Below are 20,461 nucleotides of genomic sequence, written 5' to 3' on the forward strand. Positions count from 1 at the left end.
AGGCAGGTCTGATGCCGAACAAGAAAGGAAATTATTGCCTACTTTACCCATATTTTATTTTTGCCCAAAAAGCTACATGGCAAAAAAGTAATTAACTTCTGAAAACTACCAAGATTTGAATTTAGTTCAACTACCAGCAAGCTACTGCAAAATGTAGTTAAATTACTAGTTGAACTACATGTAGTTCACTACTCCCCAACACTGTGTAGGATGTAACTTTTTATGCCAAATGGGCATCTTTTAAAGCCTGCTGGACCAACCTTACAAGGTCTTTGTTTGACATATTATAGGCTGTCCTACACAGCGAAGTTAGCAAATAAATTCTCAGTAAGGTAAAAATCACACACACTTGATTATCAACTCAATTTCTTAATTGTGTGACATATGGTATGCTCTTCTCCATTCATTTTTTCTTATATATATTTTTTCTTTTTTTGGTTGGTATTCTTCATTCATTATGTTGCTGATTTGACCATTTCCATTTTAGTCATTTAGCAGACGCTCTTATCCAGAGCGATTTACAGTTAGTGAGTGCATACATTTTCATTAAGTTAGCTAGCTTGCTTAACATTAACAAAATGATCAAACTAGCTACATTAGGCCCTACCCTTGTAGTTGTCAAAAACGGATTTGTTGTCATCTTGTGTTTGTAAAGGTAAAAGGTAAATGGTGACACGTCACAACTCGGCAACTCGGACAACAACCTATATTTCCGAGTTTCCCCATTTGTAATTCCAACGAAGGGTCGTTGAAGTAGAACTTCCCAGTCGGAATTTCCGATAGCGCGTAAACGCAGCATGTCTCAGTCCCCCTCATACACACCTAATCAAAATGAGACTTCAAGTCATACTAATTACGACTTAGTTTTATATCATATGAAAATCAAATAAATTTGAAGCAATAAGATACACAAGATGCAAGGATTCTCCAATTAGGCTCCTAAATAATCTTCATAGGTGACCTTAAATGGTGCGCCCCTCCCCCTCATTACAACGTATCAACCACAGCTGTGCATGAAACCAGGTTTACAGTATCTGAAAGTCAAACTTTGGCTCCACAGTTTAAAAACTTGTAGGCTAGGCTAAAATTGAATCGCATTTTCATGTTAATTGTCTATCGGTCGGTAAGTATTTCCCGCAAGAATTGTAGCGAATTGGGGGAAAGTATGAAAGAAAACCAGTCACTCCATCTGGATACTGAAATGGAGCTCATAATGACGCCTCTATTGGAGCGCGCACAGTCTCGAGATTTTCTCCGAGCTTAGTGACGTCAGTTACCTCCTGGCAGCCAGCGAAGTCACTACCGGAGTGGAGATACACAAGTAACCCAGTAGGAAAAGACAGACAGGGGAACACTCCCAATAGGTACGGGGCACATTAACTGTAAAACGGAATATTTTCCTCTGTCACAGCGGAAGAGTAGAATTGATCTTACCCCGGAGCTGGGGGTAACGTTCGCGATACTCTACCGCAATGGATAGACTTTTAACTTGTCTAATTGCTGCGGGAAGCGTATTGCTTACAGTTCGAGGAGAAGTATTCAAAGGTAAGACTCATCATGTATTGTATGTTGTTGGTTTGTTATGCAAAAATACCAGGAATTCGAAGTAGCCTAGTCTAATAGGCGATAACGGGTCTGTAGCGCTCTCGGTCGAAGAACGCATTCCGAAGTTTGTTGTCTTGAGGGCAGTCCAGTGTCTAGTAGCACTACATCCAAGTTTTCTAGCGAAAAGCCTGTGTAATGTTACTTACTATGCTTTCATTGTTCGACAGAGAAATTAGAGTTTATGGCGAGTTCTTATATGGTTGTTTGATGTCCCTTTGATCAGTAAATAGCTCTAGTGTAAACAGACCGACGTGCCCCATCCCAGCGCATTGGAAACTTTTATACTGTAGTCAGCGCTGTGGTACGCTATTTCACCAAATACTGTGTAGCAGAATGTCGAGATTTTCTTCCATTTTGGATTGTGGCTGTACTGTGGCAAAATGGCAATTATTTCCATCATTCATAACCACAATAGTTGTTGAAGAGTTGAATAGCCGTTAGGTACCCCTTGACAGCTTGTTTGGAGAGGGAAATGTTCTGTGCGCTACTTTGTAAATCATTTTGTCCTATACTCCTGACGCTATCAATTTGACGTCCGTTTCACATTGGTATACCATACATTTATTGAATGGAACAATCTCTAATCTACGCCAAGGGTGACTGTCAGACTGACACAGACTTGTCTGAAAAGTTTTGAGATATCCTTTGAAAGCCTAAGCTTATCAAAGCAAGCCGTTACTTTTTATAGATGCTAATCTATTTTAAGCAAGGGATGTCTAATAATCTAACTTCCAATTCCTGCTTCTTGAAATAGAATAATTAATTTAGCATAGAATACCTATATTAATGTAGTGTCAAGTGTCATTGCTTATTGGCAACATTCCAAAGTGAAGGGCTGGGCAATTGAGTGGAGCGTTAAGTCTACATACACATGGATTGTTATACAGGTGCTTTGACATGATCTAGATTGTTTGTGTTTGAATGGAAGAGAGCTGCATTTCACACATTTGAACTGTGGCTCATCTGAGCTTCATAGGAGGCATGTAACTATGCATACAGTAGGCAAACAAACACATCTGTTTTTCCTCAGTCACGCTACAGTTGGCCATACTTCAAATCAAATTTTATTGGTCACATACACATATTTAGCAGATGTTATTATGGGTGTAGCGAAATGCATTATACTTTTCTTACAGTAGATGTAATAATTAGGCTTAATGCCATATGCCAAGCATTGGTATGTTTTTAGTTATACATGGGAGGATGATAGTTGTTTAGTTCAATGTAATGAAAGGTATTTTTGGTGTTATTCTGAAGACCGAAATTGTATTAAATACATTGGTTGGTGCATTGTTTTATTAGTCAAACATATATCAATGGGTTTTGTTTGTTTTTCCCTAATATGGGAGGCAAACTAACTGGCCTATTTATTCAAATCTAATTTAAATTCAACACAACTTTATATATCCCCTTAGGGGCAATTGGAGTAAGTTGTATCACTCACATTTGTATACTAATTGATTGAGCCAGCCAAATATCTATTTTTGTAAAGGTTCCTATTTGCCTGCACAATATTTGTAATTCCATGTAATAAAAATGCATAAATCCACTATTAGACAGTGACCATGCTATTTAACTAAATCAGTAATCAGAGCTTTTTCTGATGTTATGCATGCAAGTAGCCTTCCTACTAGTTTCTAGAATAGATCTGAGACCGCATAACACAATTACTGTCTCTCAATGCCTTTACATGTAATGCCTGATGGTGGCAGCATCGTACATACCTCCACATAATGGCTCTGTTGAGGTTCAGGATTTGGTCCTCAACCTCATCAAATCACTTTTTCCACCGCCACACATATTAAAAATCACAAACAGGCAATTATTTGTTAAACAAAAAAATTATTTATAATTGAATGTAAATAACCATTTGGTTTACTTGCCAATCAGGGAGTACAAAACCAGCAGTGGAATTACAAATGCAAATGAAGTGAACCTTTTTAAATTTAATGTAAAAATTATTACTAACAAACAAATTAAAAAATGCAGTAGTTATTCTCTCAAAATGTTCAGTAATTACAATCACATTCCCCACATTTATTCCCGATCCTAGCACTATTATTCCCGATCCTAGCAACCGTGCGAGGAGAGATTCATTTAAGGCGGTTGCATTCCCTGCTTGCATCAGTTAGTTATCCATGAATAGTTAGACATACCACACTTCACTTTTGTAGAAGCCCATTGACATGTACTGAGTGATACACAGTAGACACAGATGGTTCAATGTTCAGTTTGGCAGTCAGTTCGAGCTGTCAAGGCAAACACTATATCATCAAAATATGTTTCTTGAAGAAGTGAAGCTGAATTGTTATACTCTTGCTTTGCTGTAAGTAGGCCTAAATTGTTAGGAGATTAATATGATAGTTTGTGGCCTTGGCTGAGCCTTGTGTGTTTGGACACAGCACAGGGCCTGGCTGGAGTAAGTCTCTGTGATGGACATTATTGTGTCCTGTGTGACCATGAAACCCAGGATATCCCCTGGCTCTCCCAGATGGATGGATACCCCTGCGTTGTTTCTTCCATCCATTCACTGCTATAAATATATTTTTGTTGAGCTGCAGACCTTTGGTACATGCTGCATAATGCCCATTGTTCTTCTTGCTTGGACTCGGCCACACAGCCTTTCTGTGGACTGTTGCTGTGCCTCTTTCAACGATCCACTTTAAAATGATTTGCCTTTGTCTTTAAGACAGACTCCCAGCACACAAAGTATAACCAGTCAAATAGCTCGCTATAGAAACTGTAGAGTTACTGGTTCTTAATGTTTCCACATACAGCCCGGACTGATGGAGCTTTGCTGGGTTATCTGCACCAGTGGAGAATGAAATTAAAATCTCCACCGCCATCCCAAGATGGAAGAGTTGCCCTAATAATGATAACACACCATCAATAATTAACTGGGATTATTAATGTCCACTATTGTGTTTCAGTCATACACACCTAGCTAAGCTTACACAAAGAAAGTCTTCCATGAAATTGCAAAACCCCTCCCACCCCACCCCACCCCAAACCATTTTGCCTTTACTTCAAGCTATTGTGCTTTTGTGCTTTTTTAGCATCTTTCTGATACTTGCTGAAGGCCTAGTGATGAATTCCAGTCTGCCTTGCCGTATTTGTTGTGGCTGTGCATGGCAAACATTTCTAGCATTCTCCGACTCTGCATGCTCAGTTTTTTCTCCACAGTCCACCTCCCAATCTGAACTCACTGTGCTGATAAACCTGATAGCTGGGTCAGGGCTTGACATCAACTTTTTTAGCCACTTTTTTTTTTACTTTCCGAAAGTCACTTGTCCCAACAATAAAATAAAAAAAGGTATGTAACACCATCGGCCAAAAGGGTGACTGAAAATGAGTGAAGTACATTTTTACTTTTTGTTTTTTTACGTAAAATACAAAAAGACTGCTACGCATTTCGCTCACATGCTATGGGAGGGACGAGAGGAATCATGTCATGACAAAATATATTTAGTGGAGCCAAACCTTTTGGAATAGCCTATTCCACTCGGGTGGAGCTGTGTTACGAAAGGCCTAGGCTACAGCTCATATCTGACTATCTGTGTGTGCTGAAGCACGCAGATGGAGCGAGTGACAGTCAACGAGCCTCATGTCTTGTGATGGGTAGTAAATCACCATGGGCTGCAGAGCAACTCTGCTGTCCTCAGAACTGGATAATGATAAACTGATTTGCATTTTTGCCTAATCCTCCTCTCTTATTAAGCCTAGGCTACTATATGCGTTGTAGATAGGTTGCACATTGCTAGAATAATATGGAAATAGGCCTAAGCGAACTACGCATCTTTTCATAAGATTTCCTCAGGTGTAGCCTACGTTTTAATTTTTTTATTTGGACTCCATCTTGGTATAGTTTGCTCAATTTCACTTCTTGTCATTCAAAATAAATCTGTGATTGAGAATAACATAGACTCTGAATTTCATAATTATTCCCATTTAAAAGCTGCAACTTTAGGACACTTAATAGGCCAGGGATCATCAACTAAGTTCAGCCGCGGGCTGTTTATTTATATATATATATATATATATAATATAAGGTTTTTTTTTTTTTTTTTTTTGCTTGAGCGGATGGTCAGGGGGCCGGAACATAATTACAAATAATTTGTAGACTTCAAATTGACCGCAAGAAGCCCAAACAGATATCATATTTGGCTTAAACATAATCATTTCAAACCTTGCTTACGTTTGTAAATTATCACGTGTCTCTCTATTATGCGTGGGAATACTTGGGAACAGATTTCCTAAATTAAAATTACTTGGAGCTGATTTCCTGGTGTTTTTACTGTCTCTTTTATGTCCAACAATGAAAAGTATAAATAATAAAACATTTTGGGGGGCCAAATAAAACCACCCGTGGACCGCCAGTTTGGGAACCCTGAAATAGGCTATATCAAATAGGAATATAGGCAATTTACTCAATGTCAACCATGCACTGCCCTGATGTGCGCTGCCTGATCCAATTCTGATCAGAGTAATTGTTTGATATTGTGATTTTAGTGGGTTTTTTTTTACTTCGTACAACTTAAATCTATAATCTGGTTGTCTGACTATTTTTTTTTACTTTCCCCGGACAAGCCTTAATGTTGAGCCCTGTGGGTCGTGTTCATTAGGGCACACTGCGGAAAACCAAAACAAGCATAAAAAAAAAAAATTGAAGTCAGGCTGGAGCTTTCTCATGTAACTCTGTTTTCTTCCATTTTTGTGACTAATGAACACTACCCTGCTAGAGGAGTCTATTTGCAGGCCATTGCCCAGGAAGGCCTGAACTGGCCAGTGTTGTGGGTTAAAGTGCCCAGGTACAGATAGTATAATTACCCATTAGAAGAGATGCTGAGCAAACAGGACCTTTTCTAATTAAACTCAGCTCTTCTGGAGGCAGAGAGAGGGGGGACAGCCGGACACACAGGGAAACAGGCTGGAAAACTCCTGAATCAGCCAGCACCGCCATACAGAGAGGCAATAGGGAGACCAGGTGGTCTAGTCAGCGACTTGCACTGTACACCACTGTCAGGTTGAACGAACCGCTGAGACTAAAATAAGCTCTCGTATGATTACGTATTCATTATTCCGATGGATAATGGTGTTTACCGATTTTTGCTAGAGGCCTTTGTTGGTGACTGTGTCAGTCTAAGCGCTCAGGAAAACAACTAATTAATTCACCAAGGACCACCCCTGCCCCACTTCCAAACCATCAGCATAGGACTGCTACTGTTACTAGGATATTGTTACGTACTGTAGGCTTGGTATAGGCTGTCCTCAGGAGTGTGTGTGTGTTATTTTTTTCCTGCTTCCTTGCATGTTGTTTTTCTGGAAGAGGAACCAGGTTACAGGAAGGGGGGCAGGTTAGTACACTGCTGCAGCTCCTCCTCTCTGTGTCCCTGCTTTGCATATATGAGAATATGACCACAGGCAAATCTCTCCATTACTGTCATCCTGCATCTGTGGCACTCTGTGGAGTCGTCATTACGGGTCATTAACAGTTTGGGGCCACGGTGTTCTTCTCAGGCATGTTTTTCTCCTCAGTTTTTTTTTTCCCCTGCTCTAATTTGTGACTAAAAGTCATTGTTGCTCCTAAAGGAAGTTTGAGAAACTACCTCCCTTTCCGACCCTCCCGGCCCAGGAGATTTCTGAAGGAAATGAGGCCCACGTCGGCTTTAGCGTGGCCTTTCACAGAGCTGCAGTGAAAACGACAACATCAGGGAATGATTCGCAGTGTAGGGGATCATCATAGTTTCTCTACTGCTGTGGAATCATTGGAGCCCCTGAACCCTCCCCAGAAAACAACTTGTTTCTCGGATTAGTCGTTTTTACTCCCCTGTAGTTTGTTCTTTTTAATAGTTGCCAATACTTGATGCCCAGCGCTAATCCCCGTCATTTATTTCTGTCTCCGCTAAATGGGGAAGTTGTAAATATTTGCTCGGAACGCAAGGACCATGTAGTGCCAATTATTTTTTCAAATTATGATGTTCTAACTATTTCCCTTACTTTTCACTCACTCCGCTGGTATTTATTGCAAAGCAAGCAGAAGGGACATTTTTTGAATTAATCTTTGTTAGTCATTTTAAATGGGGACGTTAAAAGGGGCAGCATTGCGTACCGGCTGGTCTTTAGCTCTGCAGCGTGATGAACTGTTTGGCTGTTGACTGATGAAATTTGCGGCTTAGAGTTTATTTTCAAACTGAATTCCACCCCATTAGCTGAAGTTTGTCACATTCATCATCCCATTTGTCCTGGGTTCTCTCTGTGTCTGAAAGGCTTAATCAGGCATCTTGTCAACGGTAAAGAAACGCGATTAGATTGAGACTGATGGAAAATTACAAGATGGAACTAAATAGCCAAGCTGTGTGTAGCCTTTATAGTTTACCCTAGATATTCATCTCTCAGCTTTTTTCTCTCATACATTTTCTGCAAATATTCAAAAAATGCTTCTCCATGCTAAGTTTTTTTGAGAATCTCCATGCCTTCTGACACAGAGCAGCCTTTTTGAAGTGTTTGACCTGTGTCCTGGTGTCAAACCCAAATCATATGACTTTAATAGCTCACAGCCTGGTCTCAAGGCCTTCGTCTTAAGCCAATTTAGGTTTACCCGGTGTTGGGCTGAGTGCCACGGCCCTGAGTAGGGCGAGACTGGCTCAAGGAGGAACGTTTCATGGTATTATTGGTCCCATCAGCGTGTGGTCATATTGAAACTGTCAGCTCTCAGGGGCCCACTGGAAACACCAACGGGGGGAGAGAAAAAAAAAAAGCTGTGAAACCAAAACAGCTCTTGTAGTTGAAGCTTGTTGAAGTGGCGTTAAAATATGTAGCAGTCTGTTAGGTCTTTACTTGAGGTTTTAGCAATTGAAATAACCAACTTTAATGCGTGTAGGCCCCCACCCCCGACTATATTAACACAAGGCGTTGTTAAACATATTTTATTGGAATCCAGGACTCTCTGTTCTTGGTCTTAGCCGTCACCCTAAATATTTTTTCCACCAACCCTGCGACAGCAGCAAAATCTTCCACAAATATAGATAATGAAAGGATTTAAAGAAGAAATGGCTCCTATGAAAAGAAGTCAAAGCTCTGCTACTAGTTGTGATGCGTTTTACGGCTGATCTTAAAGACGCACCAAGCCACTGGAGGGGCCCGCATGTCTTCAAGTGGCTGGAGAATTTATACAAATCAGATTTAGAGGGGCTTAAAAACCCTCGCATGATAGGGGAGAGGCGTTTTGCGAACAGACGCCACAAGGGGAACATTGAGGTAAGAGCTTGCTGAATGTGCAAGTACAATCTTAGAGGGATTAATCGATATGAGGGTCACCGGCCCGCTGTATTAAATCATGTTGTCACAGTCGCGCACAAACCGTCCTAATCCCATGGCCGCCAGCCCTGTCTCAACACATGGTGGACAGATATTAAAACAGGCCAATATTAAATCCAGGCCAGCACAAAACAACCAAGGGAAAATGATACGGCTTAAGAATACACCCGGCAATCAGACAGACCTCTCTCTCCACAGGTCAGAGGAATTAAGGGGTCATCTAAATTATAATCTCGCAAAGAAGGGGGGGCTCCAACAACTCTTCAGCTGTAGCCTCCTCACCGAAGGATTGTGATGAATTAGCATTGTGTTTAAGATGCCGATTTAACATTTTACTGGAACACACTGAAATATGCACATATCACATATTAGGTTTCTCAGCGGTATGTACTTTCCTCACTCCCAGTTGAGTGGATTCCACACAGTGTAGGAAGGCCTCTGGAAATTCTCTGAAATCATGAAATATGTTTTCAAAGGAGAGGAATGTAAATATTTTATTGGGGTATTATAATTCCGTCTTTATCATAATTATCATAACAGCTGTCCTCGGAGCTTGTCCACAAGTGCTGCTGTGCTTTATTATAATATCTGTGTGCGTTAAAGTGAGGGAGATGAAACAGAAAGCCATTAAACACCACAGGCATTAATGGCGAGAAGTGGTTAGGGAATTGGATATGTGAACAGCAGCACGCTGCCCGAAGGGGACAGAACTGCTCTCTTTACCCCCGGGATAGGTACTTAACCTATATTGCAACTGTAAATATTCATAAGTGGGTAATACGTTAAATGTGGAGTTAGACTCAAAACATATCTAATGTTAACTTTAAGGAAATGGAGTATGAAATGAAGTAGCTTTAAAGTGACATGGATCTGTGGTCCTCTGTAGCTCAGCTGGTAGAGCACGGCGCTTGTAACGCCAAGGTAGTGGGTTCGATCCCCGGGACCACCCATACACAAAAATGTATGCACGCACGACTGTAAGTCGCTTTGGATAAAAGCGTCTGCTAAATGGCATATTATTATATTATTATCTTGTGACTGCGGGTTTGGGCCTATCTCCCTGTGTGTATTTATTTACATGCGGTCGAGATTTGGTGTCGGTGTCGTTGGAGTCATTTCCGAGCCTGTTTATGAGGGTGGTGAGTTTTTGGGTCAGTGTTTGCCCTGCTCCTGTCCTCCCTGTGTAGCTGTAAGTATTTATGGATATAATGAAGTGGTTACCCCGGGGTGGCGGCAGCAGCTCCCTTACACCCATATTTCATCCAGGCTCTGATTGATGAGGTCCTGTATGTATGTCATCCGTTGAGATGGGGGAGAAAGTGAGGGGCACATTCTTCAAGAAACATCTGAGTCCGACAAGCCCCCAGTGGGTTATGCAATGTTAAGTGAGGTTAACAGAACGCTTAAAATTAGAGCAGTGTGAGCCTTCTAGGGGCTAAACTAGTTAAAACGTTGGGCAAAGGGCAAAACCAAAGCAGGCCAGGGGTTTCTTAAAGAGATGGCATATATTTTCTGTTGCAAATGGGAAGGTAGGCTATAACTTCCTATTGATTGATTGATGGATACTCTATGGGCAATCTTCCTGAAAAAGGATCTTCACTTTTGCTTTAGTGTTTTTAGACACTTCTCTTACTAATCAGGATTGGAGCAGTGATATAGATGCAGACTTTAGCATGGAAATGCTTTTCCAAATCTCCATATGGGTTCCAGCTGTACACCCTCAAGGAAAACAAAGAATGATAGATTGGAGAACTTATAGTGGGATACACAAAGTGCTGTAGTAGCAGCACTGCTAGATTCTGGACAGCTAGGCTCCTGTGGGGAAGGGTTTTACGTTTGAGTGGAAGGGTTTTACGTTTGATATTCTGGATTTTCCCTTCTTAGACCCAACAAATTGATGGCAACCTAGTCCCAACGAACCATAGTTGTTCCAGCAGATTTCCCCAATAGAAGTTTATGCGTTCATGATAACCAACCCAGCTCCACCAGTGCATTACCTCGCAAGTAGCTCCACGAGGTTCACTGAGAATGCTCGGAAGCACGAAATAAGCCCCCCAAAAGAAGATAGACGAGGCAAATCTCAAATGGCCTAAATCCAATTTGGCCAAATCCTTGCTGCTTGGTTTTCAGATCGGTCTAAAAACAAACTGTGTGGCATTGCTCGGCTGATATACCAAAGTCTTGTTTTGTTTTCTTAATCTTCCTCAAGTTTTGCTTTCTAGCCCCCCTAATCCTCACACTAAACATCAAAACCAAATCGTCTATACCCAGACAGAAAAAACACAGCTTGTGAACGTTTTTCTTGGGCCTTTTGTGCAGTAATGTCAGAGGAGATGGATGCTCTCTGATTCAGTAAGAAAGACGACTGTTCATATTGTATGTTGACCCTTTTTACTGCCAAACTGGGAGATTGGCGCCTGGCTGGCTGGCGGGGTAGCACAGCCTTATACGTAGACAGACAGACAGGGATGCAGAGGGGTGTTATGGACTGCTTTGCGATTGAGATTGGCAGATGGGGAGGCAGGCAGGTCAATAGACAGTCAGCGAGGGGACTGGGGTAGGAGACAGGGAAGCAGAGAGACAGTCACTCAGGCAGGCAGGGCAGGAGGCAGAGCCACAGAGCCCCGGGCCTTTCCAGAGGCACTGCATTAACAGGGACAGAGCCAGGAGGGGTGTTCCATCTCAGAACTACTGCTGCTGCAGCAGACATCACTTCACTGCACCCACCACTGCTTCTCCAGGACTAACCCCCTCACACCCAGCCCTGCCAAGCCTGCCACACGTCAACTAATCTGGGGTGAGCTCTCCAGCATGGGGCCCCTCTCATGGATGTCTTGGTAGAGATGTGGCACTGTGCTTTCACAGGTGTCGTCTCACCTTTCAGTGTATTTGTCATCGGGGGGTTGCGTTGGTCTAGATTTGCAACCTGGTGTGTCAACAGCTAAATCTATTTAGAGTTTAGAGCCAGCACAGAGTGCTGCCTTAACAACCTTCTGTATCAGAGGCAATGTCTTGTCTCTACTCCAGGGGTAGGTATGTTTCACTGGCTTGGCAATAAAGTGCATAACCCCCCCCCACCACCACCACCATCCCCTTGCCTGAAGTGTTGACACTGTAGCCCCCAAAGAGAACCCAGCAGGCAGCGAACACTCTCATCCTCACCTGATGCCCATCTAAACCCAGACAGCTCCCAACCCAACCTTTCCAGATGGGGGGGCATCAGGGGGACAGACTGAGGATTTGTTGTTGCTAGTTTTGCTAACTCACTAACTAAAACCACTGCGATTTAATAAGCCCTCTCGCTCCTCTTTTCCCCACGACTCCTCTCTAGCCATTTTACGGAGCTAAGTGCGCAGCAATCCAGAGGTGATTGGGCGTAATCCTTTAGCATGGGGGAATATTGTGTGTGTGGAAGTGAGCGCTGCCGAGTGTTGAGATGCAGCAAGGCAAATAATGAAGGCATGTGTTTACCTATAATTCCCCTCACCCAGGGAGATGGATTAGTGCGAACGGAGCGCTTGTTGTCAGATTTCTTAAGTTGCCTTCAAGCTTGAACGGTCCCCCCCCCCCCACCGGCCCCCGCAGGGTTTTAGTGTGCCGGGCCTGAATAGGGGGGTCTGTCATGCCTAATAGGGCAGATACTGAGTCCGCTCCCCAGCCCCGGCAGCCTTTATAGCCCTCTTTAGTCACCAGAGGAGAGGCAACATCAAACAGCAGGAATCGCCTCATACTGTATAAGCTCCCGGGCTCCGCCAAGCATTGCACACACATGCTGCGTTTCAACTGGAACACCGGTGTTACACTAGTGTATACACCTTTATGTTATACTAGGGACATTGTTTCCATAGCTAGGGCTGACAGTGAGGACTTGTGATTAGGGCTGTTACGGTGACGAGAGCCAGCTCTTCATAGTTGATTGATGCATTGAATGAAATACGTGTTCCTATAAGCCCATGTTGCTCAAAATTTCTATAGGCTATGCAATTGCGTGAGAGAACAGAGTTTTGATGGCCTCTATTAAAAAGAGGAGAATCCTATCAGCTTTCTATAGGCTAGGCATACTATATTGATTTCTCAACTTTCTTAATATTAATGACATTGCTTCGCTTTACAGCCAGAGTAGCCTACCTGGCTGGCATGACAATGAACCGTGAGAAAAGCGTCCTCCATTCGCTATTCAAGTGCATACAGATGACATGTCGTTTCCCCTTCCACTGTTGTGACAGGGGCCCATTCTAAATGGCCCATTCTAAATCAAAACAAACTTCACACATAAAAAAGAAAGGAGGACCAAGGCACTCTTCATATAATTAATGAAAATGCCTTTATTAGTATGGCATGTTCAATAGAAACAAGGTTTTCTTTTTAATCCGACGCCCCCTTGACCAAAGAGCACCTTATGTCTACCAACATTTACTATTGTGTACCTTAGTAGCGCTTCCCTTCCTCCTCTTTAAACTTCACACATAATTTAGTATATGTAAAGACAAGATTAAATTGGGAATAGTCTGATGGGTGAGAATATTATCACTTGTGAATGATGCCCAGCGTGTGCAGTCTAAGGCAAGAAACAGCGCATGCAACTTTTTCAAATCATAGTCGCATACATCATGTAGCCTAGCCCATAGGCCTATATGTTTTGAAGAGGTTTGCATCACAACTAAAGTCGCCAAATAACTCTAAGCATAGCTAGGGCAGGGCGATATTGCCAAAATATCATATCACAGTATAGAATATTTATTTAACGGTATTTTATGTTTTGAATAATAAAAGTTCTAAATTTGCTTTATGAGTAGTGCGTGAACCCAGGGGGGCAACACATACATTCTAAGTGATTTCAATGGGTCTTTCTCCATTCTGATTGTTTTATACTGTTCTATTAAACTTCAGCATTTCCATACATTTCTGAATTTCCTGAACTCATTTGAGATAATTTCCACACTGCCACGTAGGGCTGCACTATATGGGCCAAAAACGAGGCCTTGTTTTTAACCAAAAGTTGCAATTGAGATTTAGATCAAAACACTTGTGTGAACTGTTGGAATCATGGAAATAGAATGTTTATAATAGTGGGCACTTTGAATACAGTGTTGTTTGACATGAAAACGAATGAAAGTGCCAGGGAGGAGTTATTATGACAGGGTAGGAACCAAAGTGAGGGTCAGTGTTTCCTAGGGGACCCTGTATTCATGTAGCCAACAAATTCATGCTTTGCCTATTCCTCTTTGATTTAGAAGATACTGTTGCACAAATGACATGCTAATCTAGGTCTACACCAGCACTGGTATCAGGCTGTATTAGCTAGCTACGTTTGCTCTGACTCAGTACATTTATTAGTTAGCTAGCTATCCAGCTAACTAGCGATTTAACGGCTAACATGATTTAGCTATAACTTGCTAAGAAAATACAAACTAGCTGTTTGCAGATGTAAGAAACATAAACTAATTGTGTAATTATAGAACGCTTGTGGATTTATATTAAGAAGCAAAGTGGAAACAACATCGTTGTCATCAACATTGTTGTATGTGCTGCATTGACCATGCAGACTGAGAGGCAAGTGTCTCGTGGTCAAGCAACAGCAAATGACAAAAGGCAGGACTAGGTCTGTGTGGAAACGAAATGGCGAAATGGCGCCGGAGAAGATTTACAGCCCTCTAACCAATTGTACAATTATGTGTGTTTTTCCGCGTTATTTGTAATTTATTTTGTACATAATGTTTCTGCCATCGTCTCTTATAACCAAAAAGAGCTTCTGGATATCAGGACAGCGATTACTCACCTCGTATTGGACGAATAATTTTTCTTCAACGAGGCGGCCGCGAAGGATATCCTACAGACACCCGACAAGGCCCAAATACCCGTCATTCGCATGAGGAAGAGACGGAGATATCGTGGACGTAGGTCGGGGTGCCTTGTAAGGATCCGACGGCGAGCGAGTGGAAAATAAATTGGAATAAATCTTGGATGACCTAAGATTACGGTTATCCTACCAATGGGACATTAAAAACTGTAATATCTTATGTTTCACCGAGTCGTGGCTGAACGACGACATGGATAACATACAGCTAGTGGGCTATACGCTACATCGGCAGGATAGAACGGCTGACTCCGGTAAGACAAGGGGTGGCGGTCTGTGTATATTTGTAAACAACAGCTGGTGCACAAAATCAAATACTAAGGAAGTCTCAAGGTTTTGCTCGCCTGAGACCACACTATTTACCAAGAGAGTTTTCATCTATATTTTTCATAGCTGTCTATTTATCACCACAAACCAATGCTGGCATTAAGATTGCACTGAATGAGCTGTATAAGGCCATAGGTCAACAGGAAAACGCTCATCCAGAGGCAGCGCTCCTAGTGGCCAGGGACTTTAATGCAGGAAAACTTAAATCCGTTCTACCTAATTTCTACCAGCATGTTAAATGTGCAACCAGAGGAAAAAAAACTCTAGACCACCTTTACTCCCACACAGAGACGCATACAAAGCTCTCCCTCGCCCTCCATTTGGCAAATCTGACCATAACTCTATCCTCCTGATTCCTGCTTATAAGCAAAAACTAAAGCAGGAAGCACCAGTGACTCGGTTAATAAAAAAGTGGTCAGATGACGCAGATGCTAAGCTACAGGACTGTTTTGCTAGCACAGACTGGAACATGTTCCGGGATTCTTCAGATAGCATTGAGGAGTACACCACATCAGTCACTGGCTTCATCAATAAGTGCATCGATGCCCACAGTGACCGTACGTACATACCCCAACCAGAAGCCATGGATTACAGGAAACATACGCACTGAGCTAAAGGGTAGAGCTGCTGCTTTCAAGGAGCGGGACTCTAACCCGGACGCTTATAAGAAATCCCGCTATGCCCTCCGACGAACCATCAAACAGGCAAAGAGCCAATACAGGACTAAGATTGAATCATACTACACCGGCTCTGACGCTCGTCGGATGTGGCAGGGCTTGAAAACTATTACAGACTACAAAGGGAAGCACAGCCGCGAGCTTCCCAGTGACACAAGCCTATCAGACGAGCTAAACCACTTCTATGCTCGCTTCGAGGCAAGCAACACTGAAGCATGCATGAGAGCACCAGCTGTTCCGGATGACTATGTGATCACGCTCTCCGTAGCCGATGTGAGTAAGACGTTTAAGCAGGTCAACATTCACAAGGCCGCAGGGCCAGACGGATTACATTTTACATGTTTTACATATTAGTCATTTAGCAGATGCTCTTATCCAGAGCGACTTACAGTTAGTGAATACATTTTTTTTTTATACTGGCCCCCCGTGGGAATCGAACCCACAACGCTGGCGTTGCAAACGCCATGCTCTATCAACTGAGCTACATCCCTGCCGGCCATTCCCTCCCCTACCCTGGACAACGCTGGGCCAATTGTGCGCCGCCCATGAGTCTCCCGGTCGCGGCCGGCTGCGACAGAGCCTGGATCCGAACCAGGATCTCTAGTGGCACAGTTAGCACTGCGATGCAGTGCCTTAGACCACTGCGCCACTCAGGAGCTACAGGATTACCAGGACGTGTACTCCGAGCATGTGCTGACCAACTGGCAAGTGTCTTCACTGACATTTTCAACATGTCCCTGACTGAGTCTGTAATACCAACATGTTTCAAGCAGACCACCATAGTCCCCGTGCCCAAGGACTCTAAGATAACCTGGCTAAATGACTACCGACCCGTAGCACTGACGTCTGTAGCCATGAAGTGCTTTGAAAGGCTGGTCATGGCTCACATCAACACCATTATCCCAGAAACCCTAGACCCACTCCAATTTTACATACCGCCCCAACAGATCCACAGATGATGCAATCTATATTGCACTCCACACTGCCCTTTCCCACCTGGACAAGAGGAACACCTACGTGAGAATGCTATTCATTGACTACAGCTCAGCATTCAACACCATAGTGCCCTCAAAGCTCATCACTAAGCTAAGGATCCTGGGACTAAACACCTCCCTCTGCAACTGGATCCTGGACTTCCTGACGGGCCGCCCCCCAGGTGGTAAGGGTAGGTAACAACAAATCTGCCACACTGATCCTCAACACGGGGGCCCCTCAGGGGTGCGTGCTCAGTCCCCTCCTGTACTCCCTGTTCACCCATGACTGCATGGCCAGGCACGACTCCAACACCACCATTAAGTTTGCCGACGACACAACAGTGGTAGGCCTGATCACCGACAACGATGAGACAGCCTATAGGGAGGAGGTCAGAGACCTGGCTGTGTGGTGCCAGGATAACAACCTCTCCCTCAACGTGACAGACAAAGGAGATGATTGTGGACTACAGGAAAAAAAAGAGGACTGAGCACGCCCCCTTTCTCATCGACGGGGCTGTAGTGGAACAGGTTGAGAGCTTCAAGTTCCTTGGTGTCCACATCACCAACGAACTATCATGGTCCAAACACACCAAGACAGTCGTGAAGAGGGCATGACAAAGCCTATTCCCCCTCAGGAGACTGAAAAGATTCGGCATGGGTCCTAAGATCCTCAAATTCTACAGCTGCATCATCGAGAGCATCCTGACTGGTTGCATCACCGCCTGGTATGGCAACTGCTTGGCCTCCGACCGCAAGGCACTACAGAGGGTAGTGCGTACGGCCCAGTACATCACTGGGGCCAAGCTTCCTGCCATCCAGGACCTCTATACCAGGCGGTGTCAGAGGAAGGCCCTCAAAATTGTCAAAGACTCCAGCCACCCTAGTCATAGACTGTTCTCTCTGCTACCGCATGGCAAGCAGTACCGGAGTGCCAAGTCTAGGTCCAAAAGACTTCTCAACAGCTTCTACCCCCAAGCCATAAGACTCCTGAACAGCTAATCATGGCTACCCAGACTATTTGCACTGCCCCCCCCCCACCCCATATTTTTACGCTGCTGCTACTCTGTTAATTATTTATGCATAGTCACTTTAACTCTACCCACATGTACATATTACTTCAACTACCTCAACTAGCCGATGCCCCCTCACATTGACTCTGCACCGGTACCCCCCTGTATATATAGCCTCCTTACTGTTATTGTATTTTACTTCTGCTCTTTTTTGTTGTTGTTTTATTTTACTTTTTTATTAAAAATAAATGCACTGTTGGTTAAGGGCTGTAAGTAAGCATTTCACTGTAATGTCTGCACCTGTTGTATTCGGCGCATGTGGCCAATAAAAATTGATTTGATTTGAAAGCGGCATGGAGAGAGCGGAGAGGGACAACTCAAGTATCGTGTAAACTATAAAAATGGACGTTACACACGGCATATCACATTTTACAAACCAAACATTCAAATACTGTTTTAGAAGGTAAAGTAAAAACCCAAACCGATCCGTGCATCAATACCGGTATATAGTAAAATATGGTATATCGCCCAGCCCTAAGCATAGCCTATAGGCCTAAGCCCCTGGAACATGGTTGGCGAGCTCAGAGCCTAATGAAACGTGTTCTTATAAGCCCAGTCATTGCGCAATCGCGTGTGAAAACTGAGTTTTGACTGGCCACTATTTAAACGAGGATCCCAGCTTTCTCACAATGCTATATTTATTGCATATTACCAAGTGTTGTCAAATTGTGAATGTGAGACTGATGAAGTGTGTGCAGCCTGCGCAAGAAACAGAGCAAAGTACATGCCTTTCATGCAACTTTTTTCTAATCATCATTAGTCGCATCATGCAGCTTAGAAATCAAAACATATAGCCTATCGTTTGGAAAGTTGCGTAAATAACTCTCTAAGTTAAGCATATTAGAGGACATTTGTTAACCGCTCAACAAAGAATAACCCATTGTGCACACGGCCTCGGAAATCGTTTGGGGGGGAAAATATGTTCCATTTTATTCTTCTTACTGTAAAATAATGCCACGGAATTATAAGCAAATACTGTCTGCTAAATTAACTAGTGTAGCCCACAGCCATATGGCAAAGCCCTATAAGGGCCTGACATGAGGACGACTCAGAATATGCTTTTCTGTTCTTCTGAAATAGGCCACATTTTCTTAATGTCATGTTTCTTTAGACCTGCCTAAAATAAATAATGGATTTATTGTGATGATGTAGGCTATAGTTAATGGATTTATTCGACTTTAAAAAATGTGATGTTCCAAAGGTATCAGTGGCTTGTAGGCTATGCGTGGAAGCCCGGAGATGCTAAACGTGTATGCTAATTAACAGTAAATTACAGTGAGACCGGCAGTTATTTGCATGACATTTACCGGCTGACAAAATTGCCCCACTTGTGAAGAGCAGAATCAACAACCTCTGCATAATCAAAAGTTGCTTTGTGAGAAGGTGTTAAAGTTCACAGTTAGCCATTGCTATGTAAATGCCAGCTGAAAGTACCAGTGGCCTAGCTTTGGCCCCAAGTGAGAGTAGGTCCGCTGGAGCCATGGCCCGGTGAGACATGGGTGCCAGCCCGTGTAGATGGAAACAGAAAATACCTTTTGGGTAAAACACTGTGGTAAATCCTGTATGGAAATGATCCAACAGACAAATAGGCACACGTTAACACTTATACTAAACACAGGCAGGCACATATCGATGCACTGCACACTCCAACACAATCTGCTCTGATTGATAAATTATTCAGGGTACTCTGCCGGAATGTGACAAACATTTCAACCACCCTCTGCTCCAACCCACTGCCGCCTCACTCCTCATTCTCACCCCCACCCCTCTCTCACCAGGATATAGCAGTACAACACATTCCACCCAGGTCCATTTACTCCCCCATAACCCTGTGCCCCCTCCATCCACCTGCAGGCTCGCTACCTCCAGTGAAATTGTGTGTGTGTGGAGGTCTCTCCCTCCCTCATCTCCGCGGCTCCTGTTAAAGGTGCAATATGGAAAAATTGCTCCACCATTTCCTGGGCCCGTTTATCAAAAGCATCTTAAGGCTACGTTCGTTAGAACCTTCGTAGGAGGATCGTTAAATCTCCGAGCTGTTTCCCAAAACCATCGTTTTATAACGTTGCACTTGAAAATCCTCATAATCTAACGCCTGCCTCTGACCACTTTTAGAACAGCGAAGTGCATTGTTCGATGCTTTTTTGCCCTCCCGCGTCACTTTATACACAAGATCTCCGCTAAACATAGGTCGTGTCCACACTTACATGCAACTTCTGCTATCAGAATACGAAGAGCGCATTGAAAAGATGCTTTGTGGTCTGATTGTGTTCAGATCTGGCTGACCACGTCAGGAGGTGGTCAGCAGGGACACATTGTGTGCAGATTACTCCTCAGTCAAGGCTACCGAAAGCGCATACAGCATGCAATGTCATCAGCACTCCTCCTACAAGTCTCCAGAAAACGTGTGTTTTGGGACCGAAAAGCACCGAACTGCATTCCAAGCGTGTGAGGAACGTGTTGGCTGGCCTCATAAATGGTAGCCAGCTAGCTAATATAAAAAAAACGAGTTATGCTAACTCGTTTGCAATCCCTTTTAACGTTGCTTGCAGGCTAGCTACAGAGGTTAGCTACAGTAGTTAGCTACTGCCATCAGATGTGTTATTATCATATTTGACCTATTCCACCGTTTGTAGA

The 20,461-nt window shown here is 43.3% G+C and overlaps 1 protein-coding gene across 14 annotated transcripts in view; it reads left to right on the forward strand.

Annotated features, from left to right (window-relative positions):
- The first annotated feature begins 1,147 nt into the window (after nt 1-1,147).
- Nucleotides 1,148-20,461, forward strand: part of ptprma (protein tyrosine phosphatase receptor type Ma) — a 260,636-nt gene continuing 241,322 nt past the window's right edge. For 5 of the 14 annotated variants that reach the window (XM_041879914.2, XM_041879917.2, XM_041879919.2 and 2 more), the window contains exon 1: nt 1,151-1,545. In XM_041879914.2, coding sequence (XP_041735848.2) covers nt 1,473-1,545 — 73 coding nt within the window. In that variant the 5' untranslated portion in view covers nt 1,151-1,472. Of the gene's footprint in view, nt 1,546-20,461 lie in introns of all 14 variants that reach the window. The other 9 variants (XM_041879915.2, XM_041879913.2, XM_041879918.2 and 6 more) reach the window with 3 other exon arrangements.

The sequence above is a fragment of the Coregonus clupeaformis genome, chromosome 7, assembly GCF_020615455.1.
Source record: "Coregonus clupeaformis isolate EN_2021a chromosome 7, ASM2061545v1, whole genome shotgun sequence".
Taxonomy (NCBI): domain Eukaryota; kingdom Metazoa; phylum Chordata; class Actinopteri; order Salmoniformes; family Salmonidae; genus Coregonus; species Coregonus clupeaformis.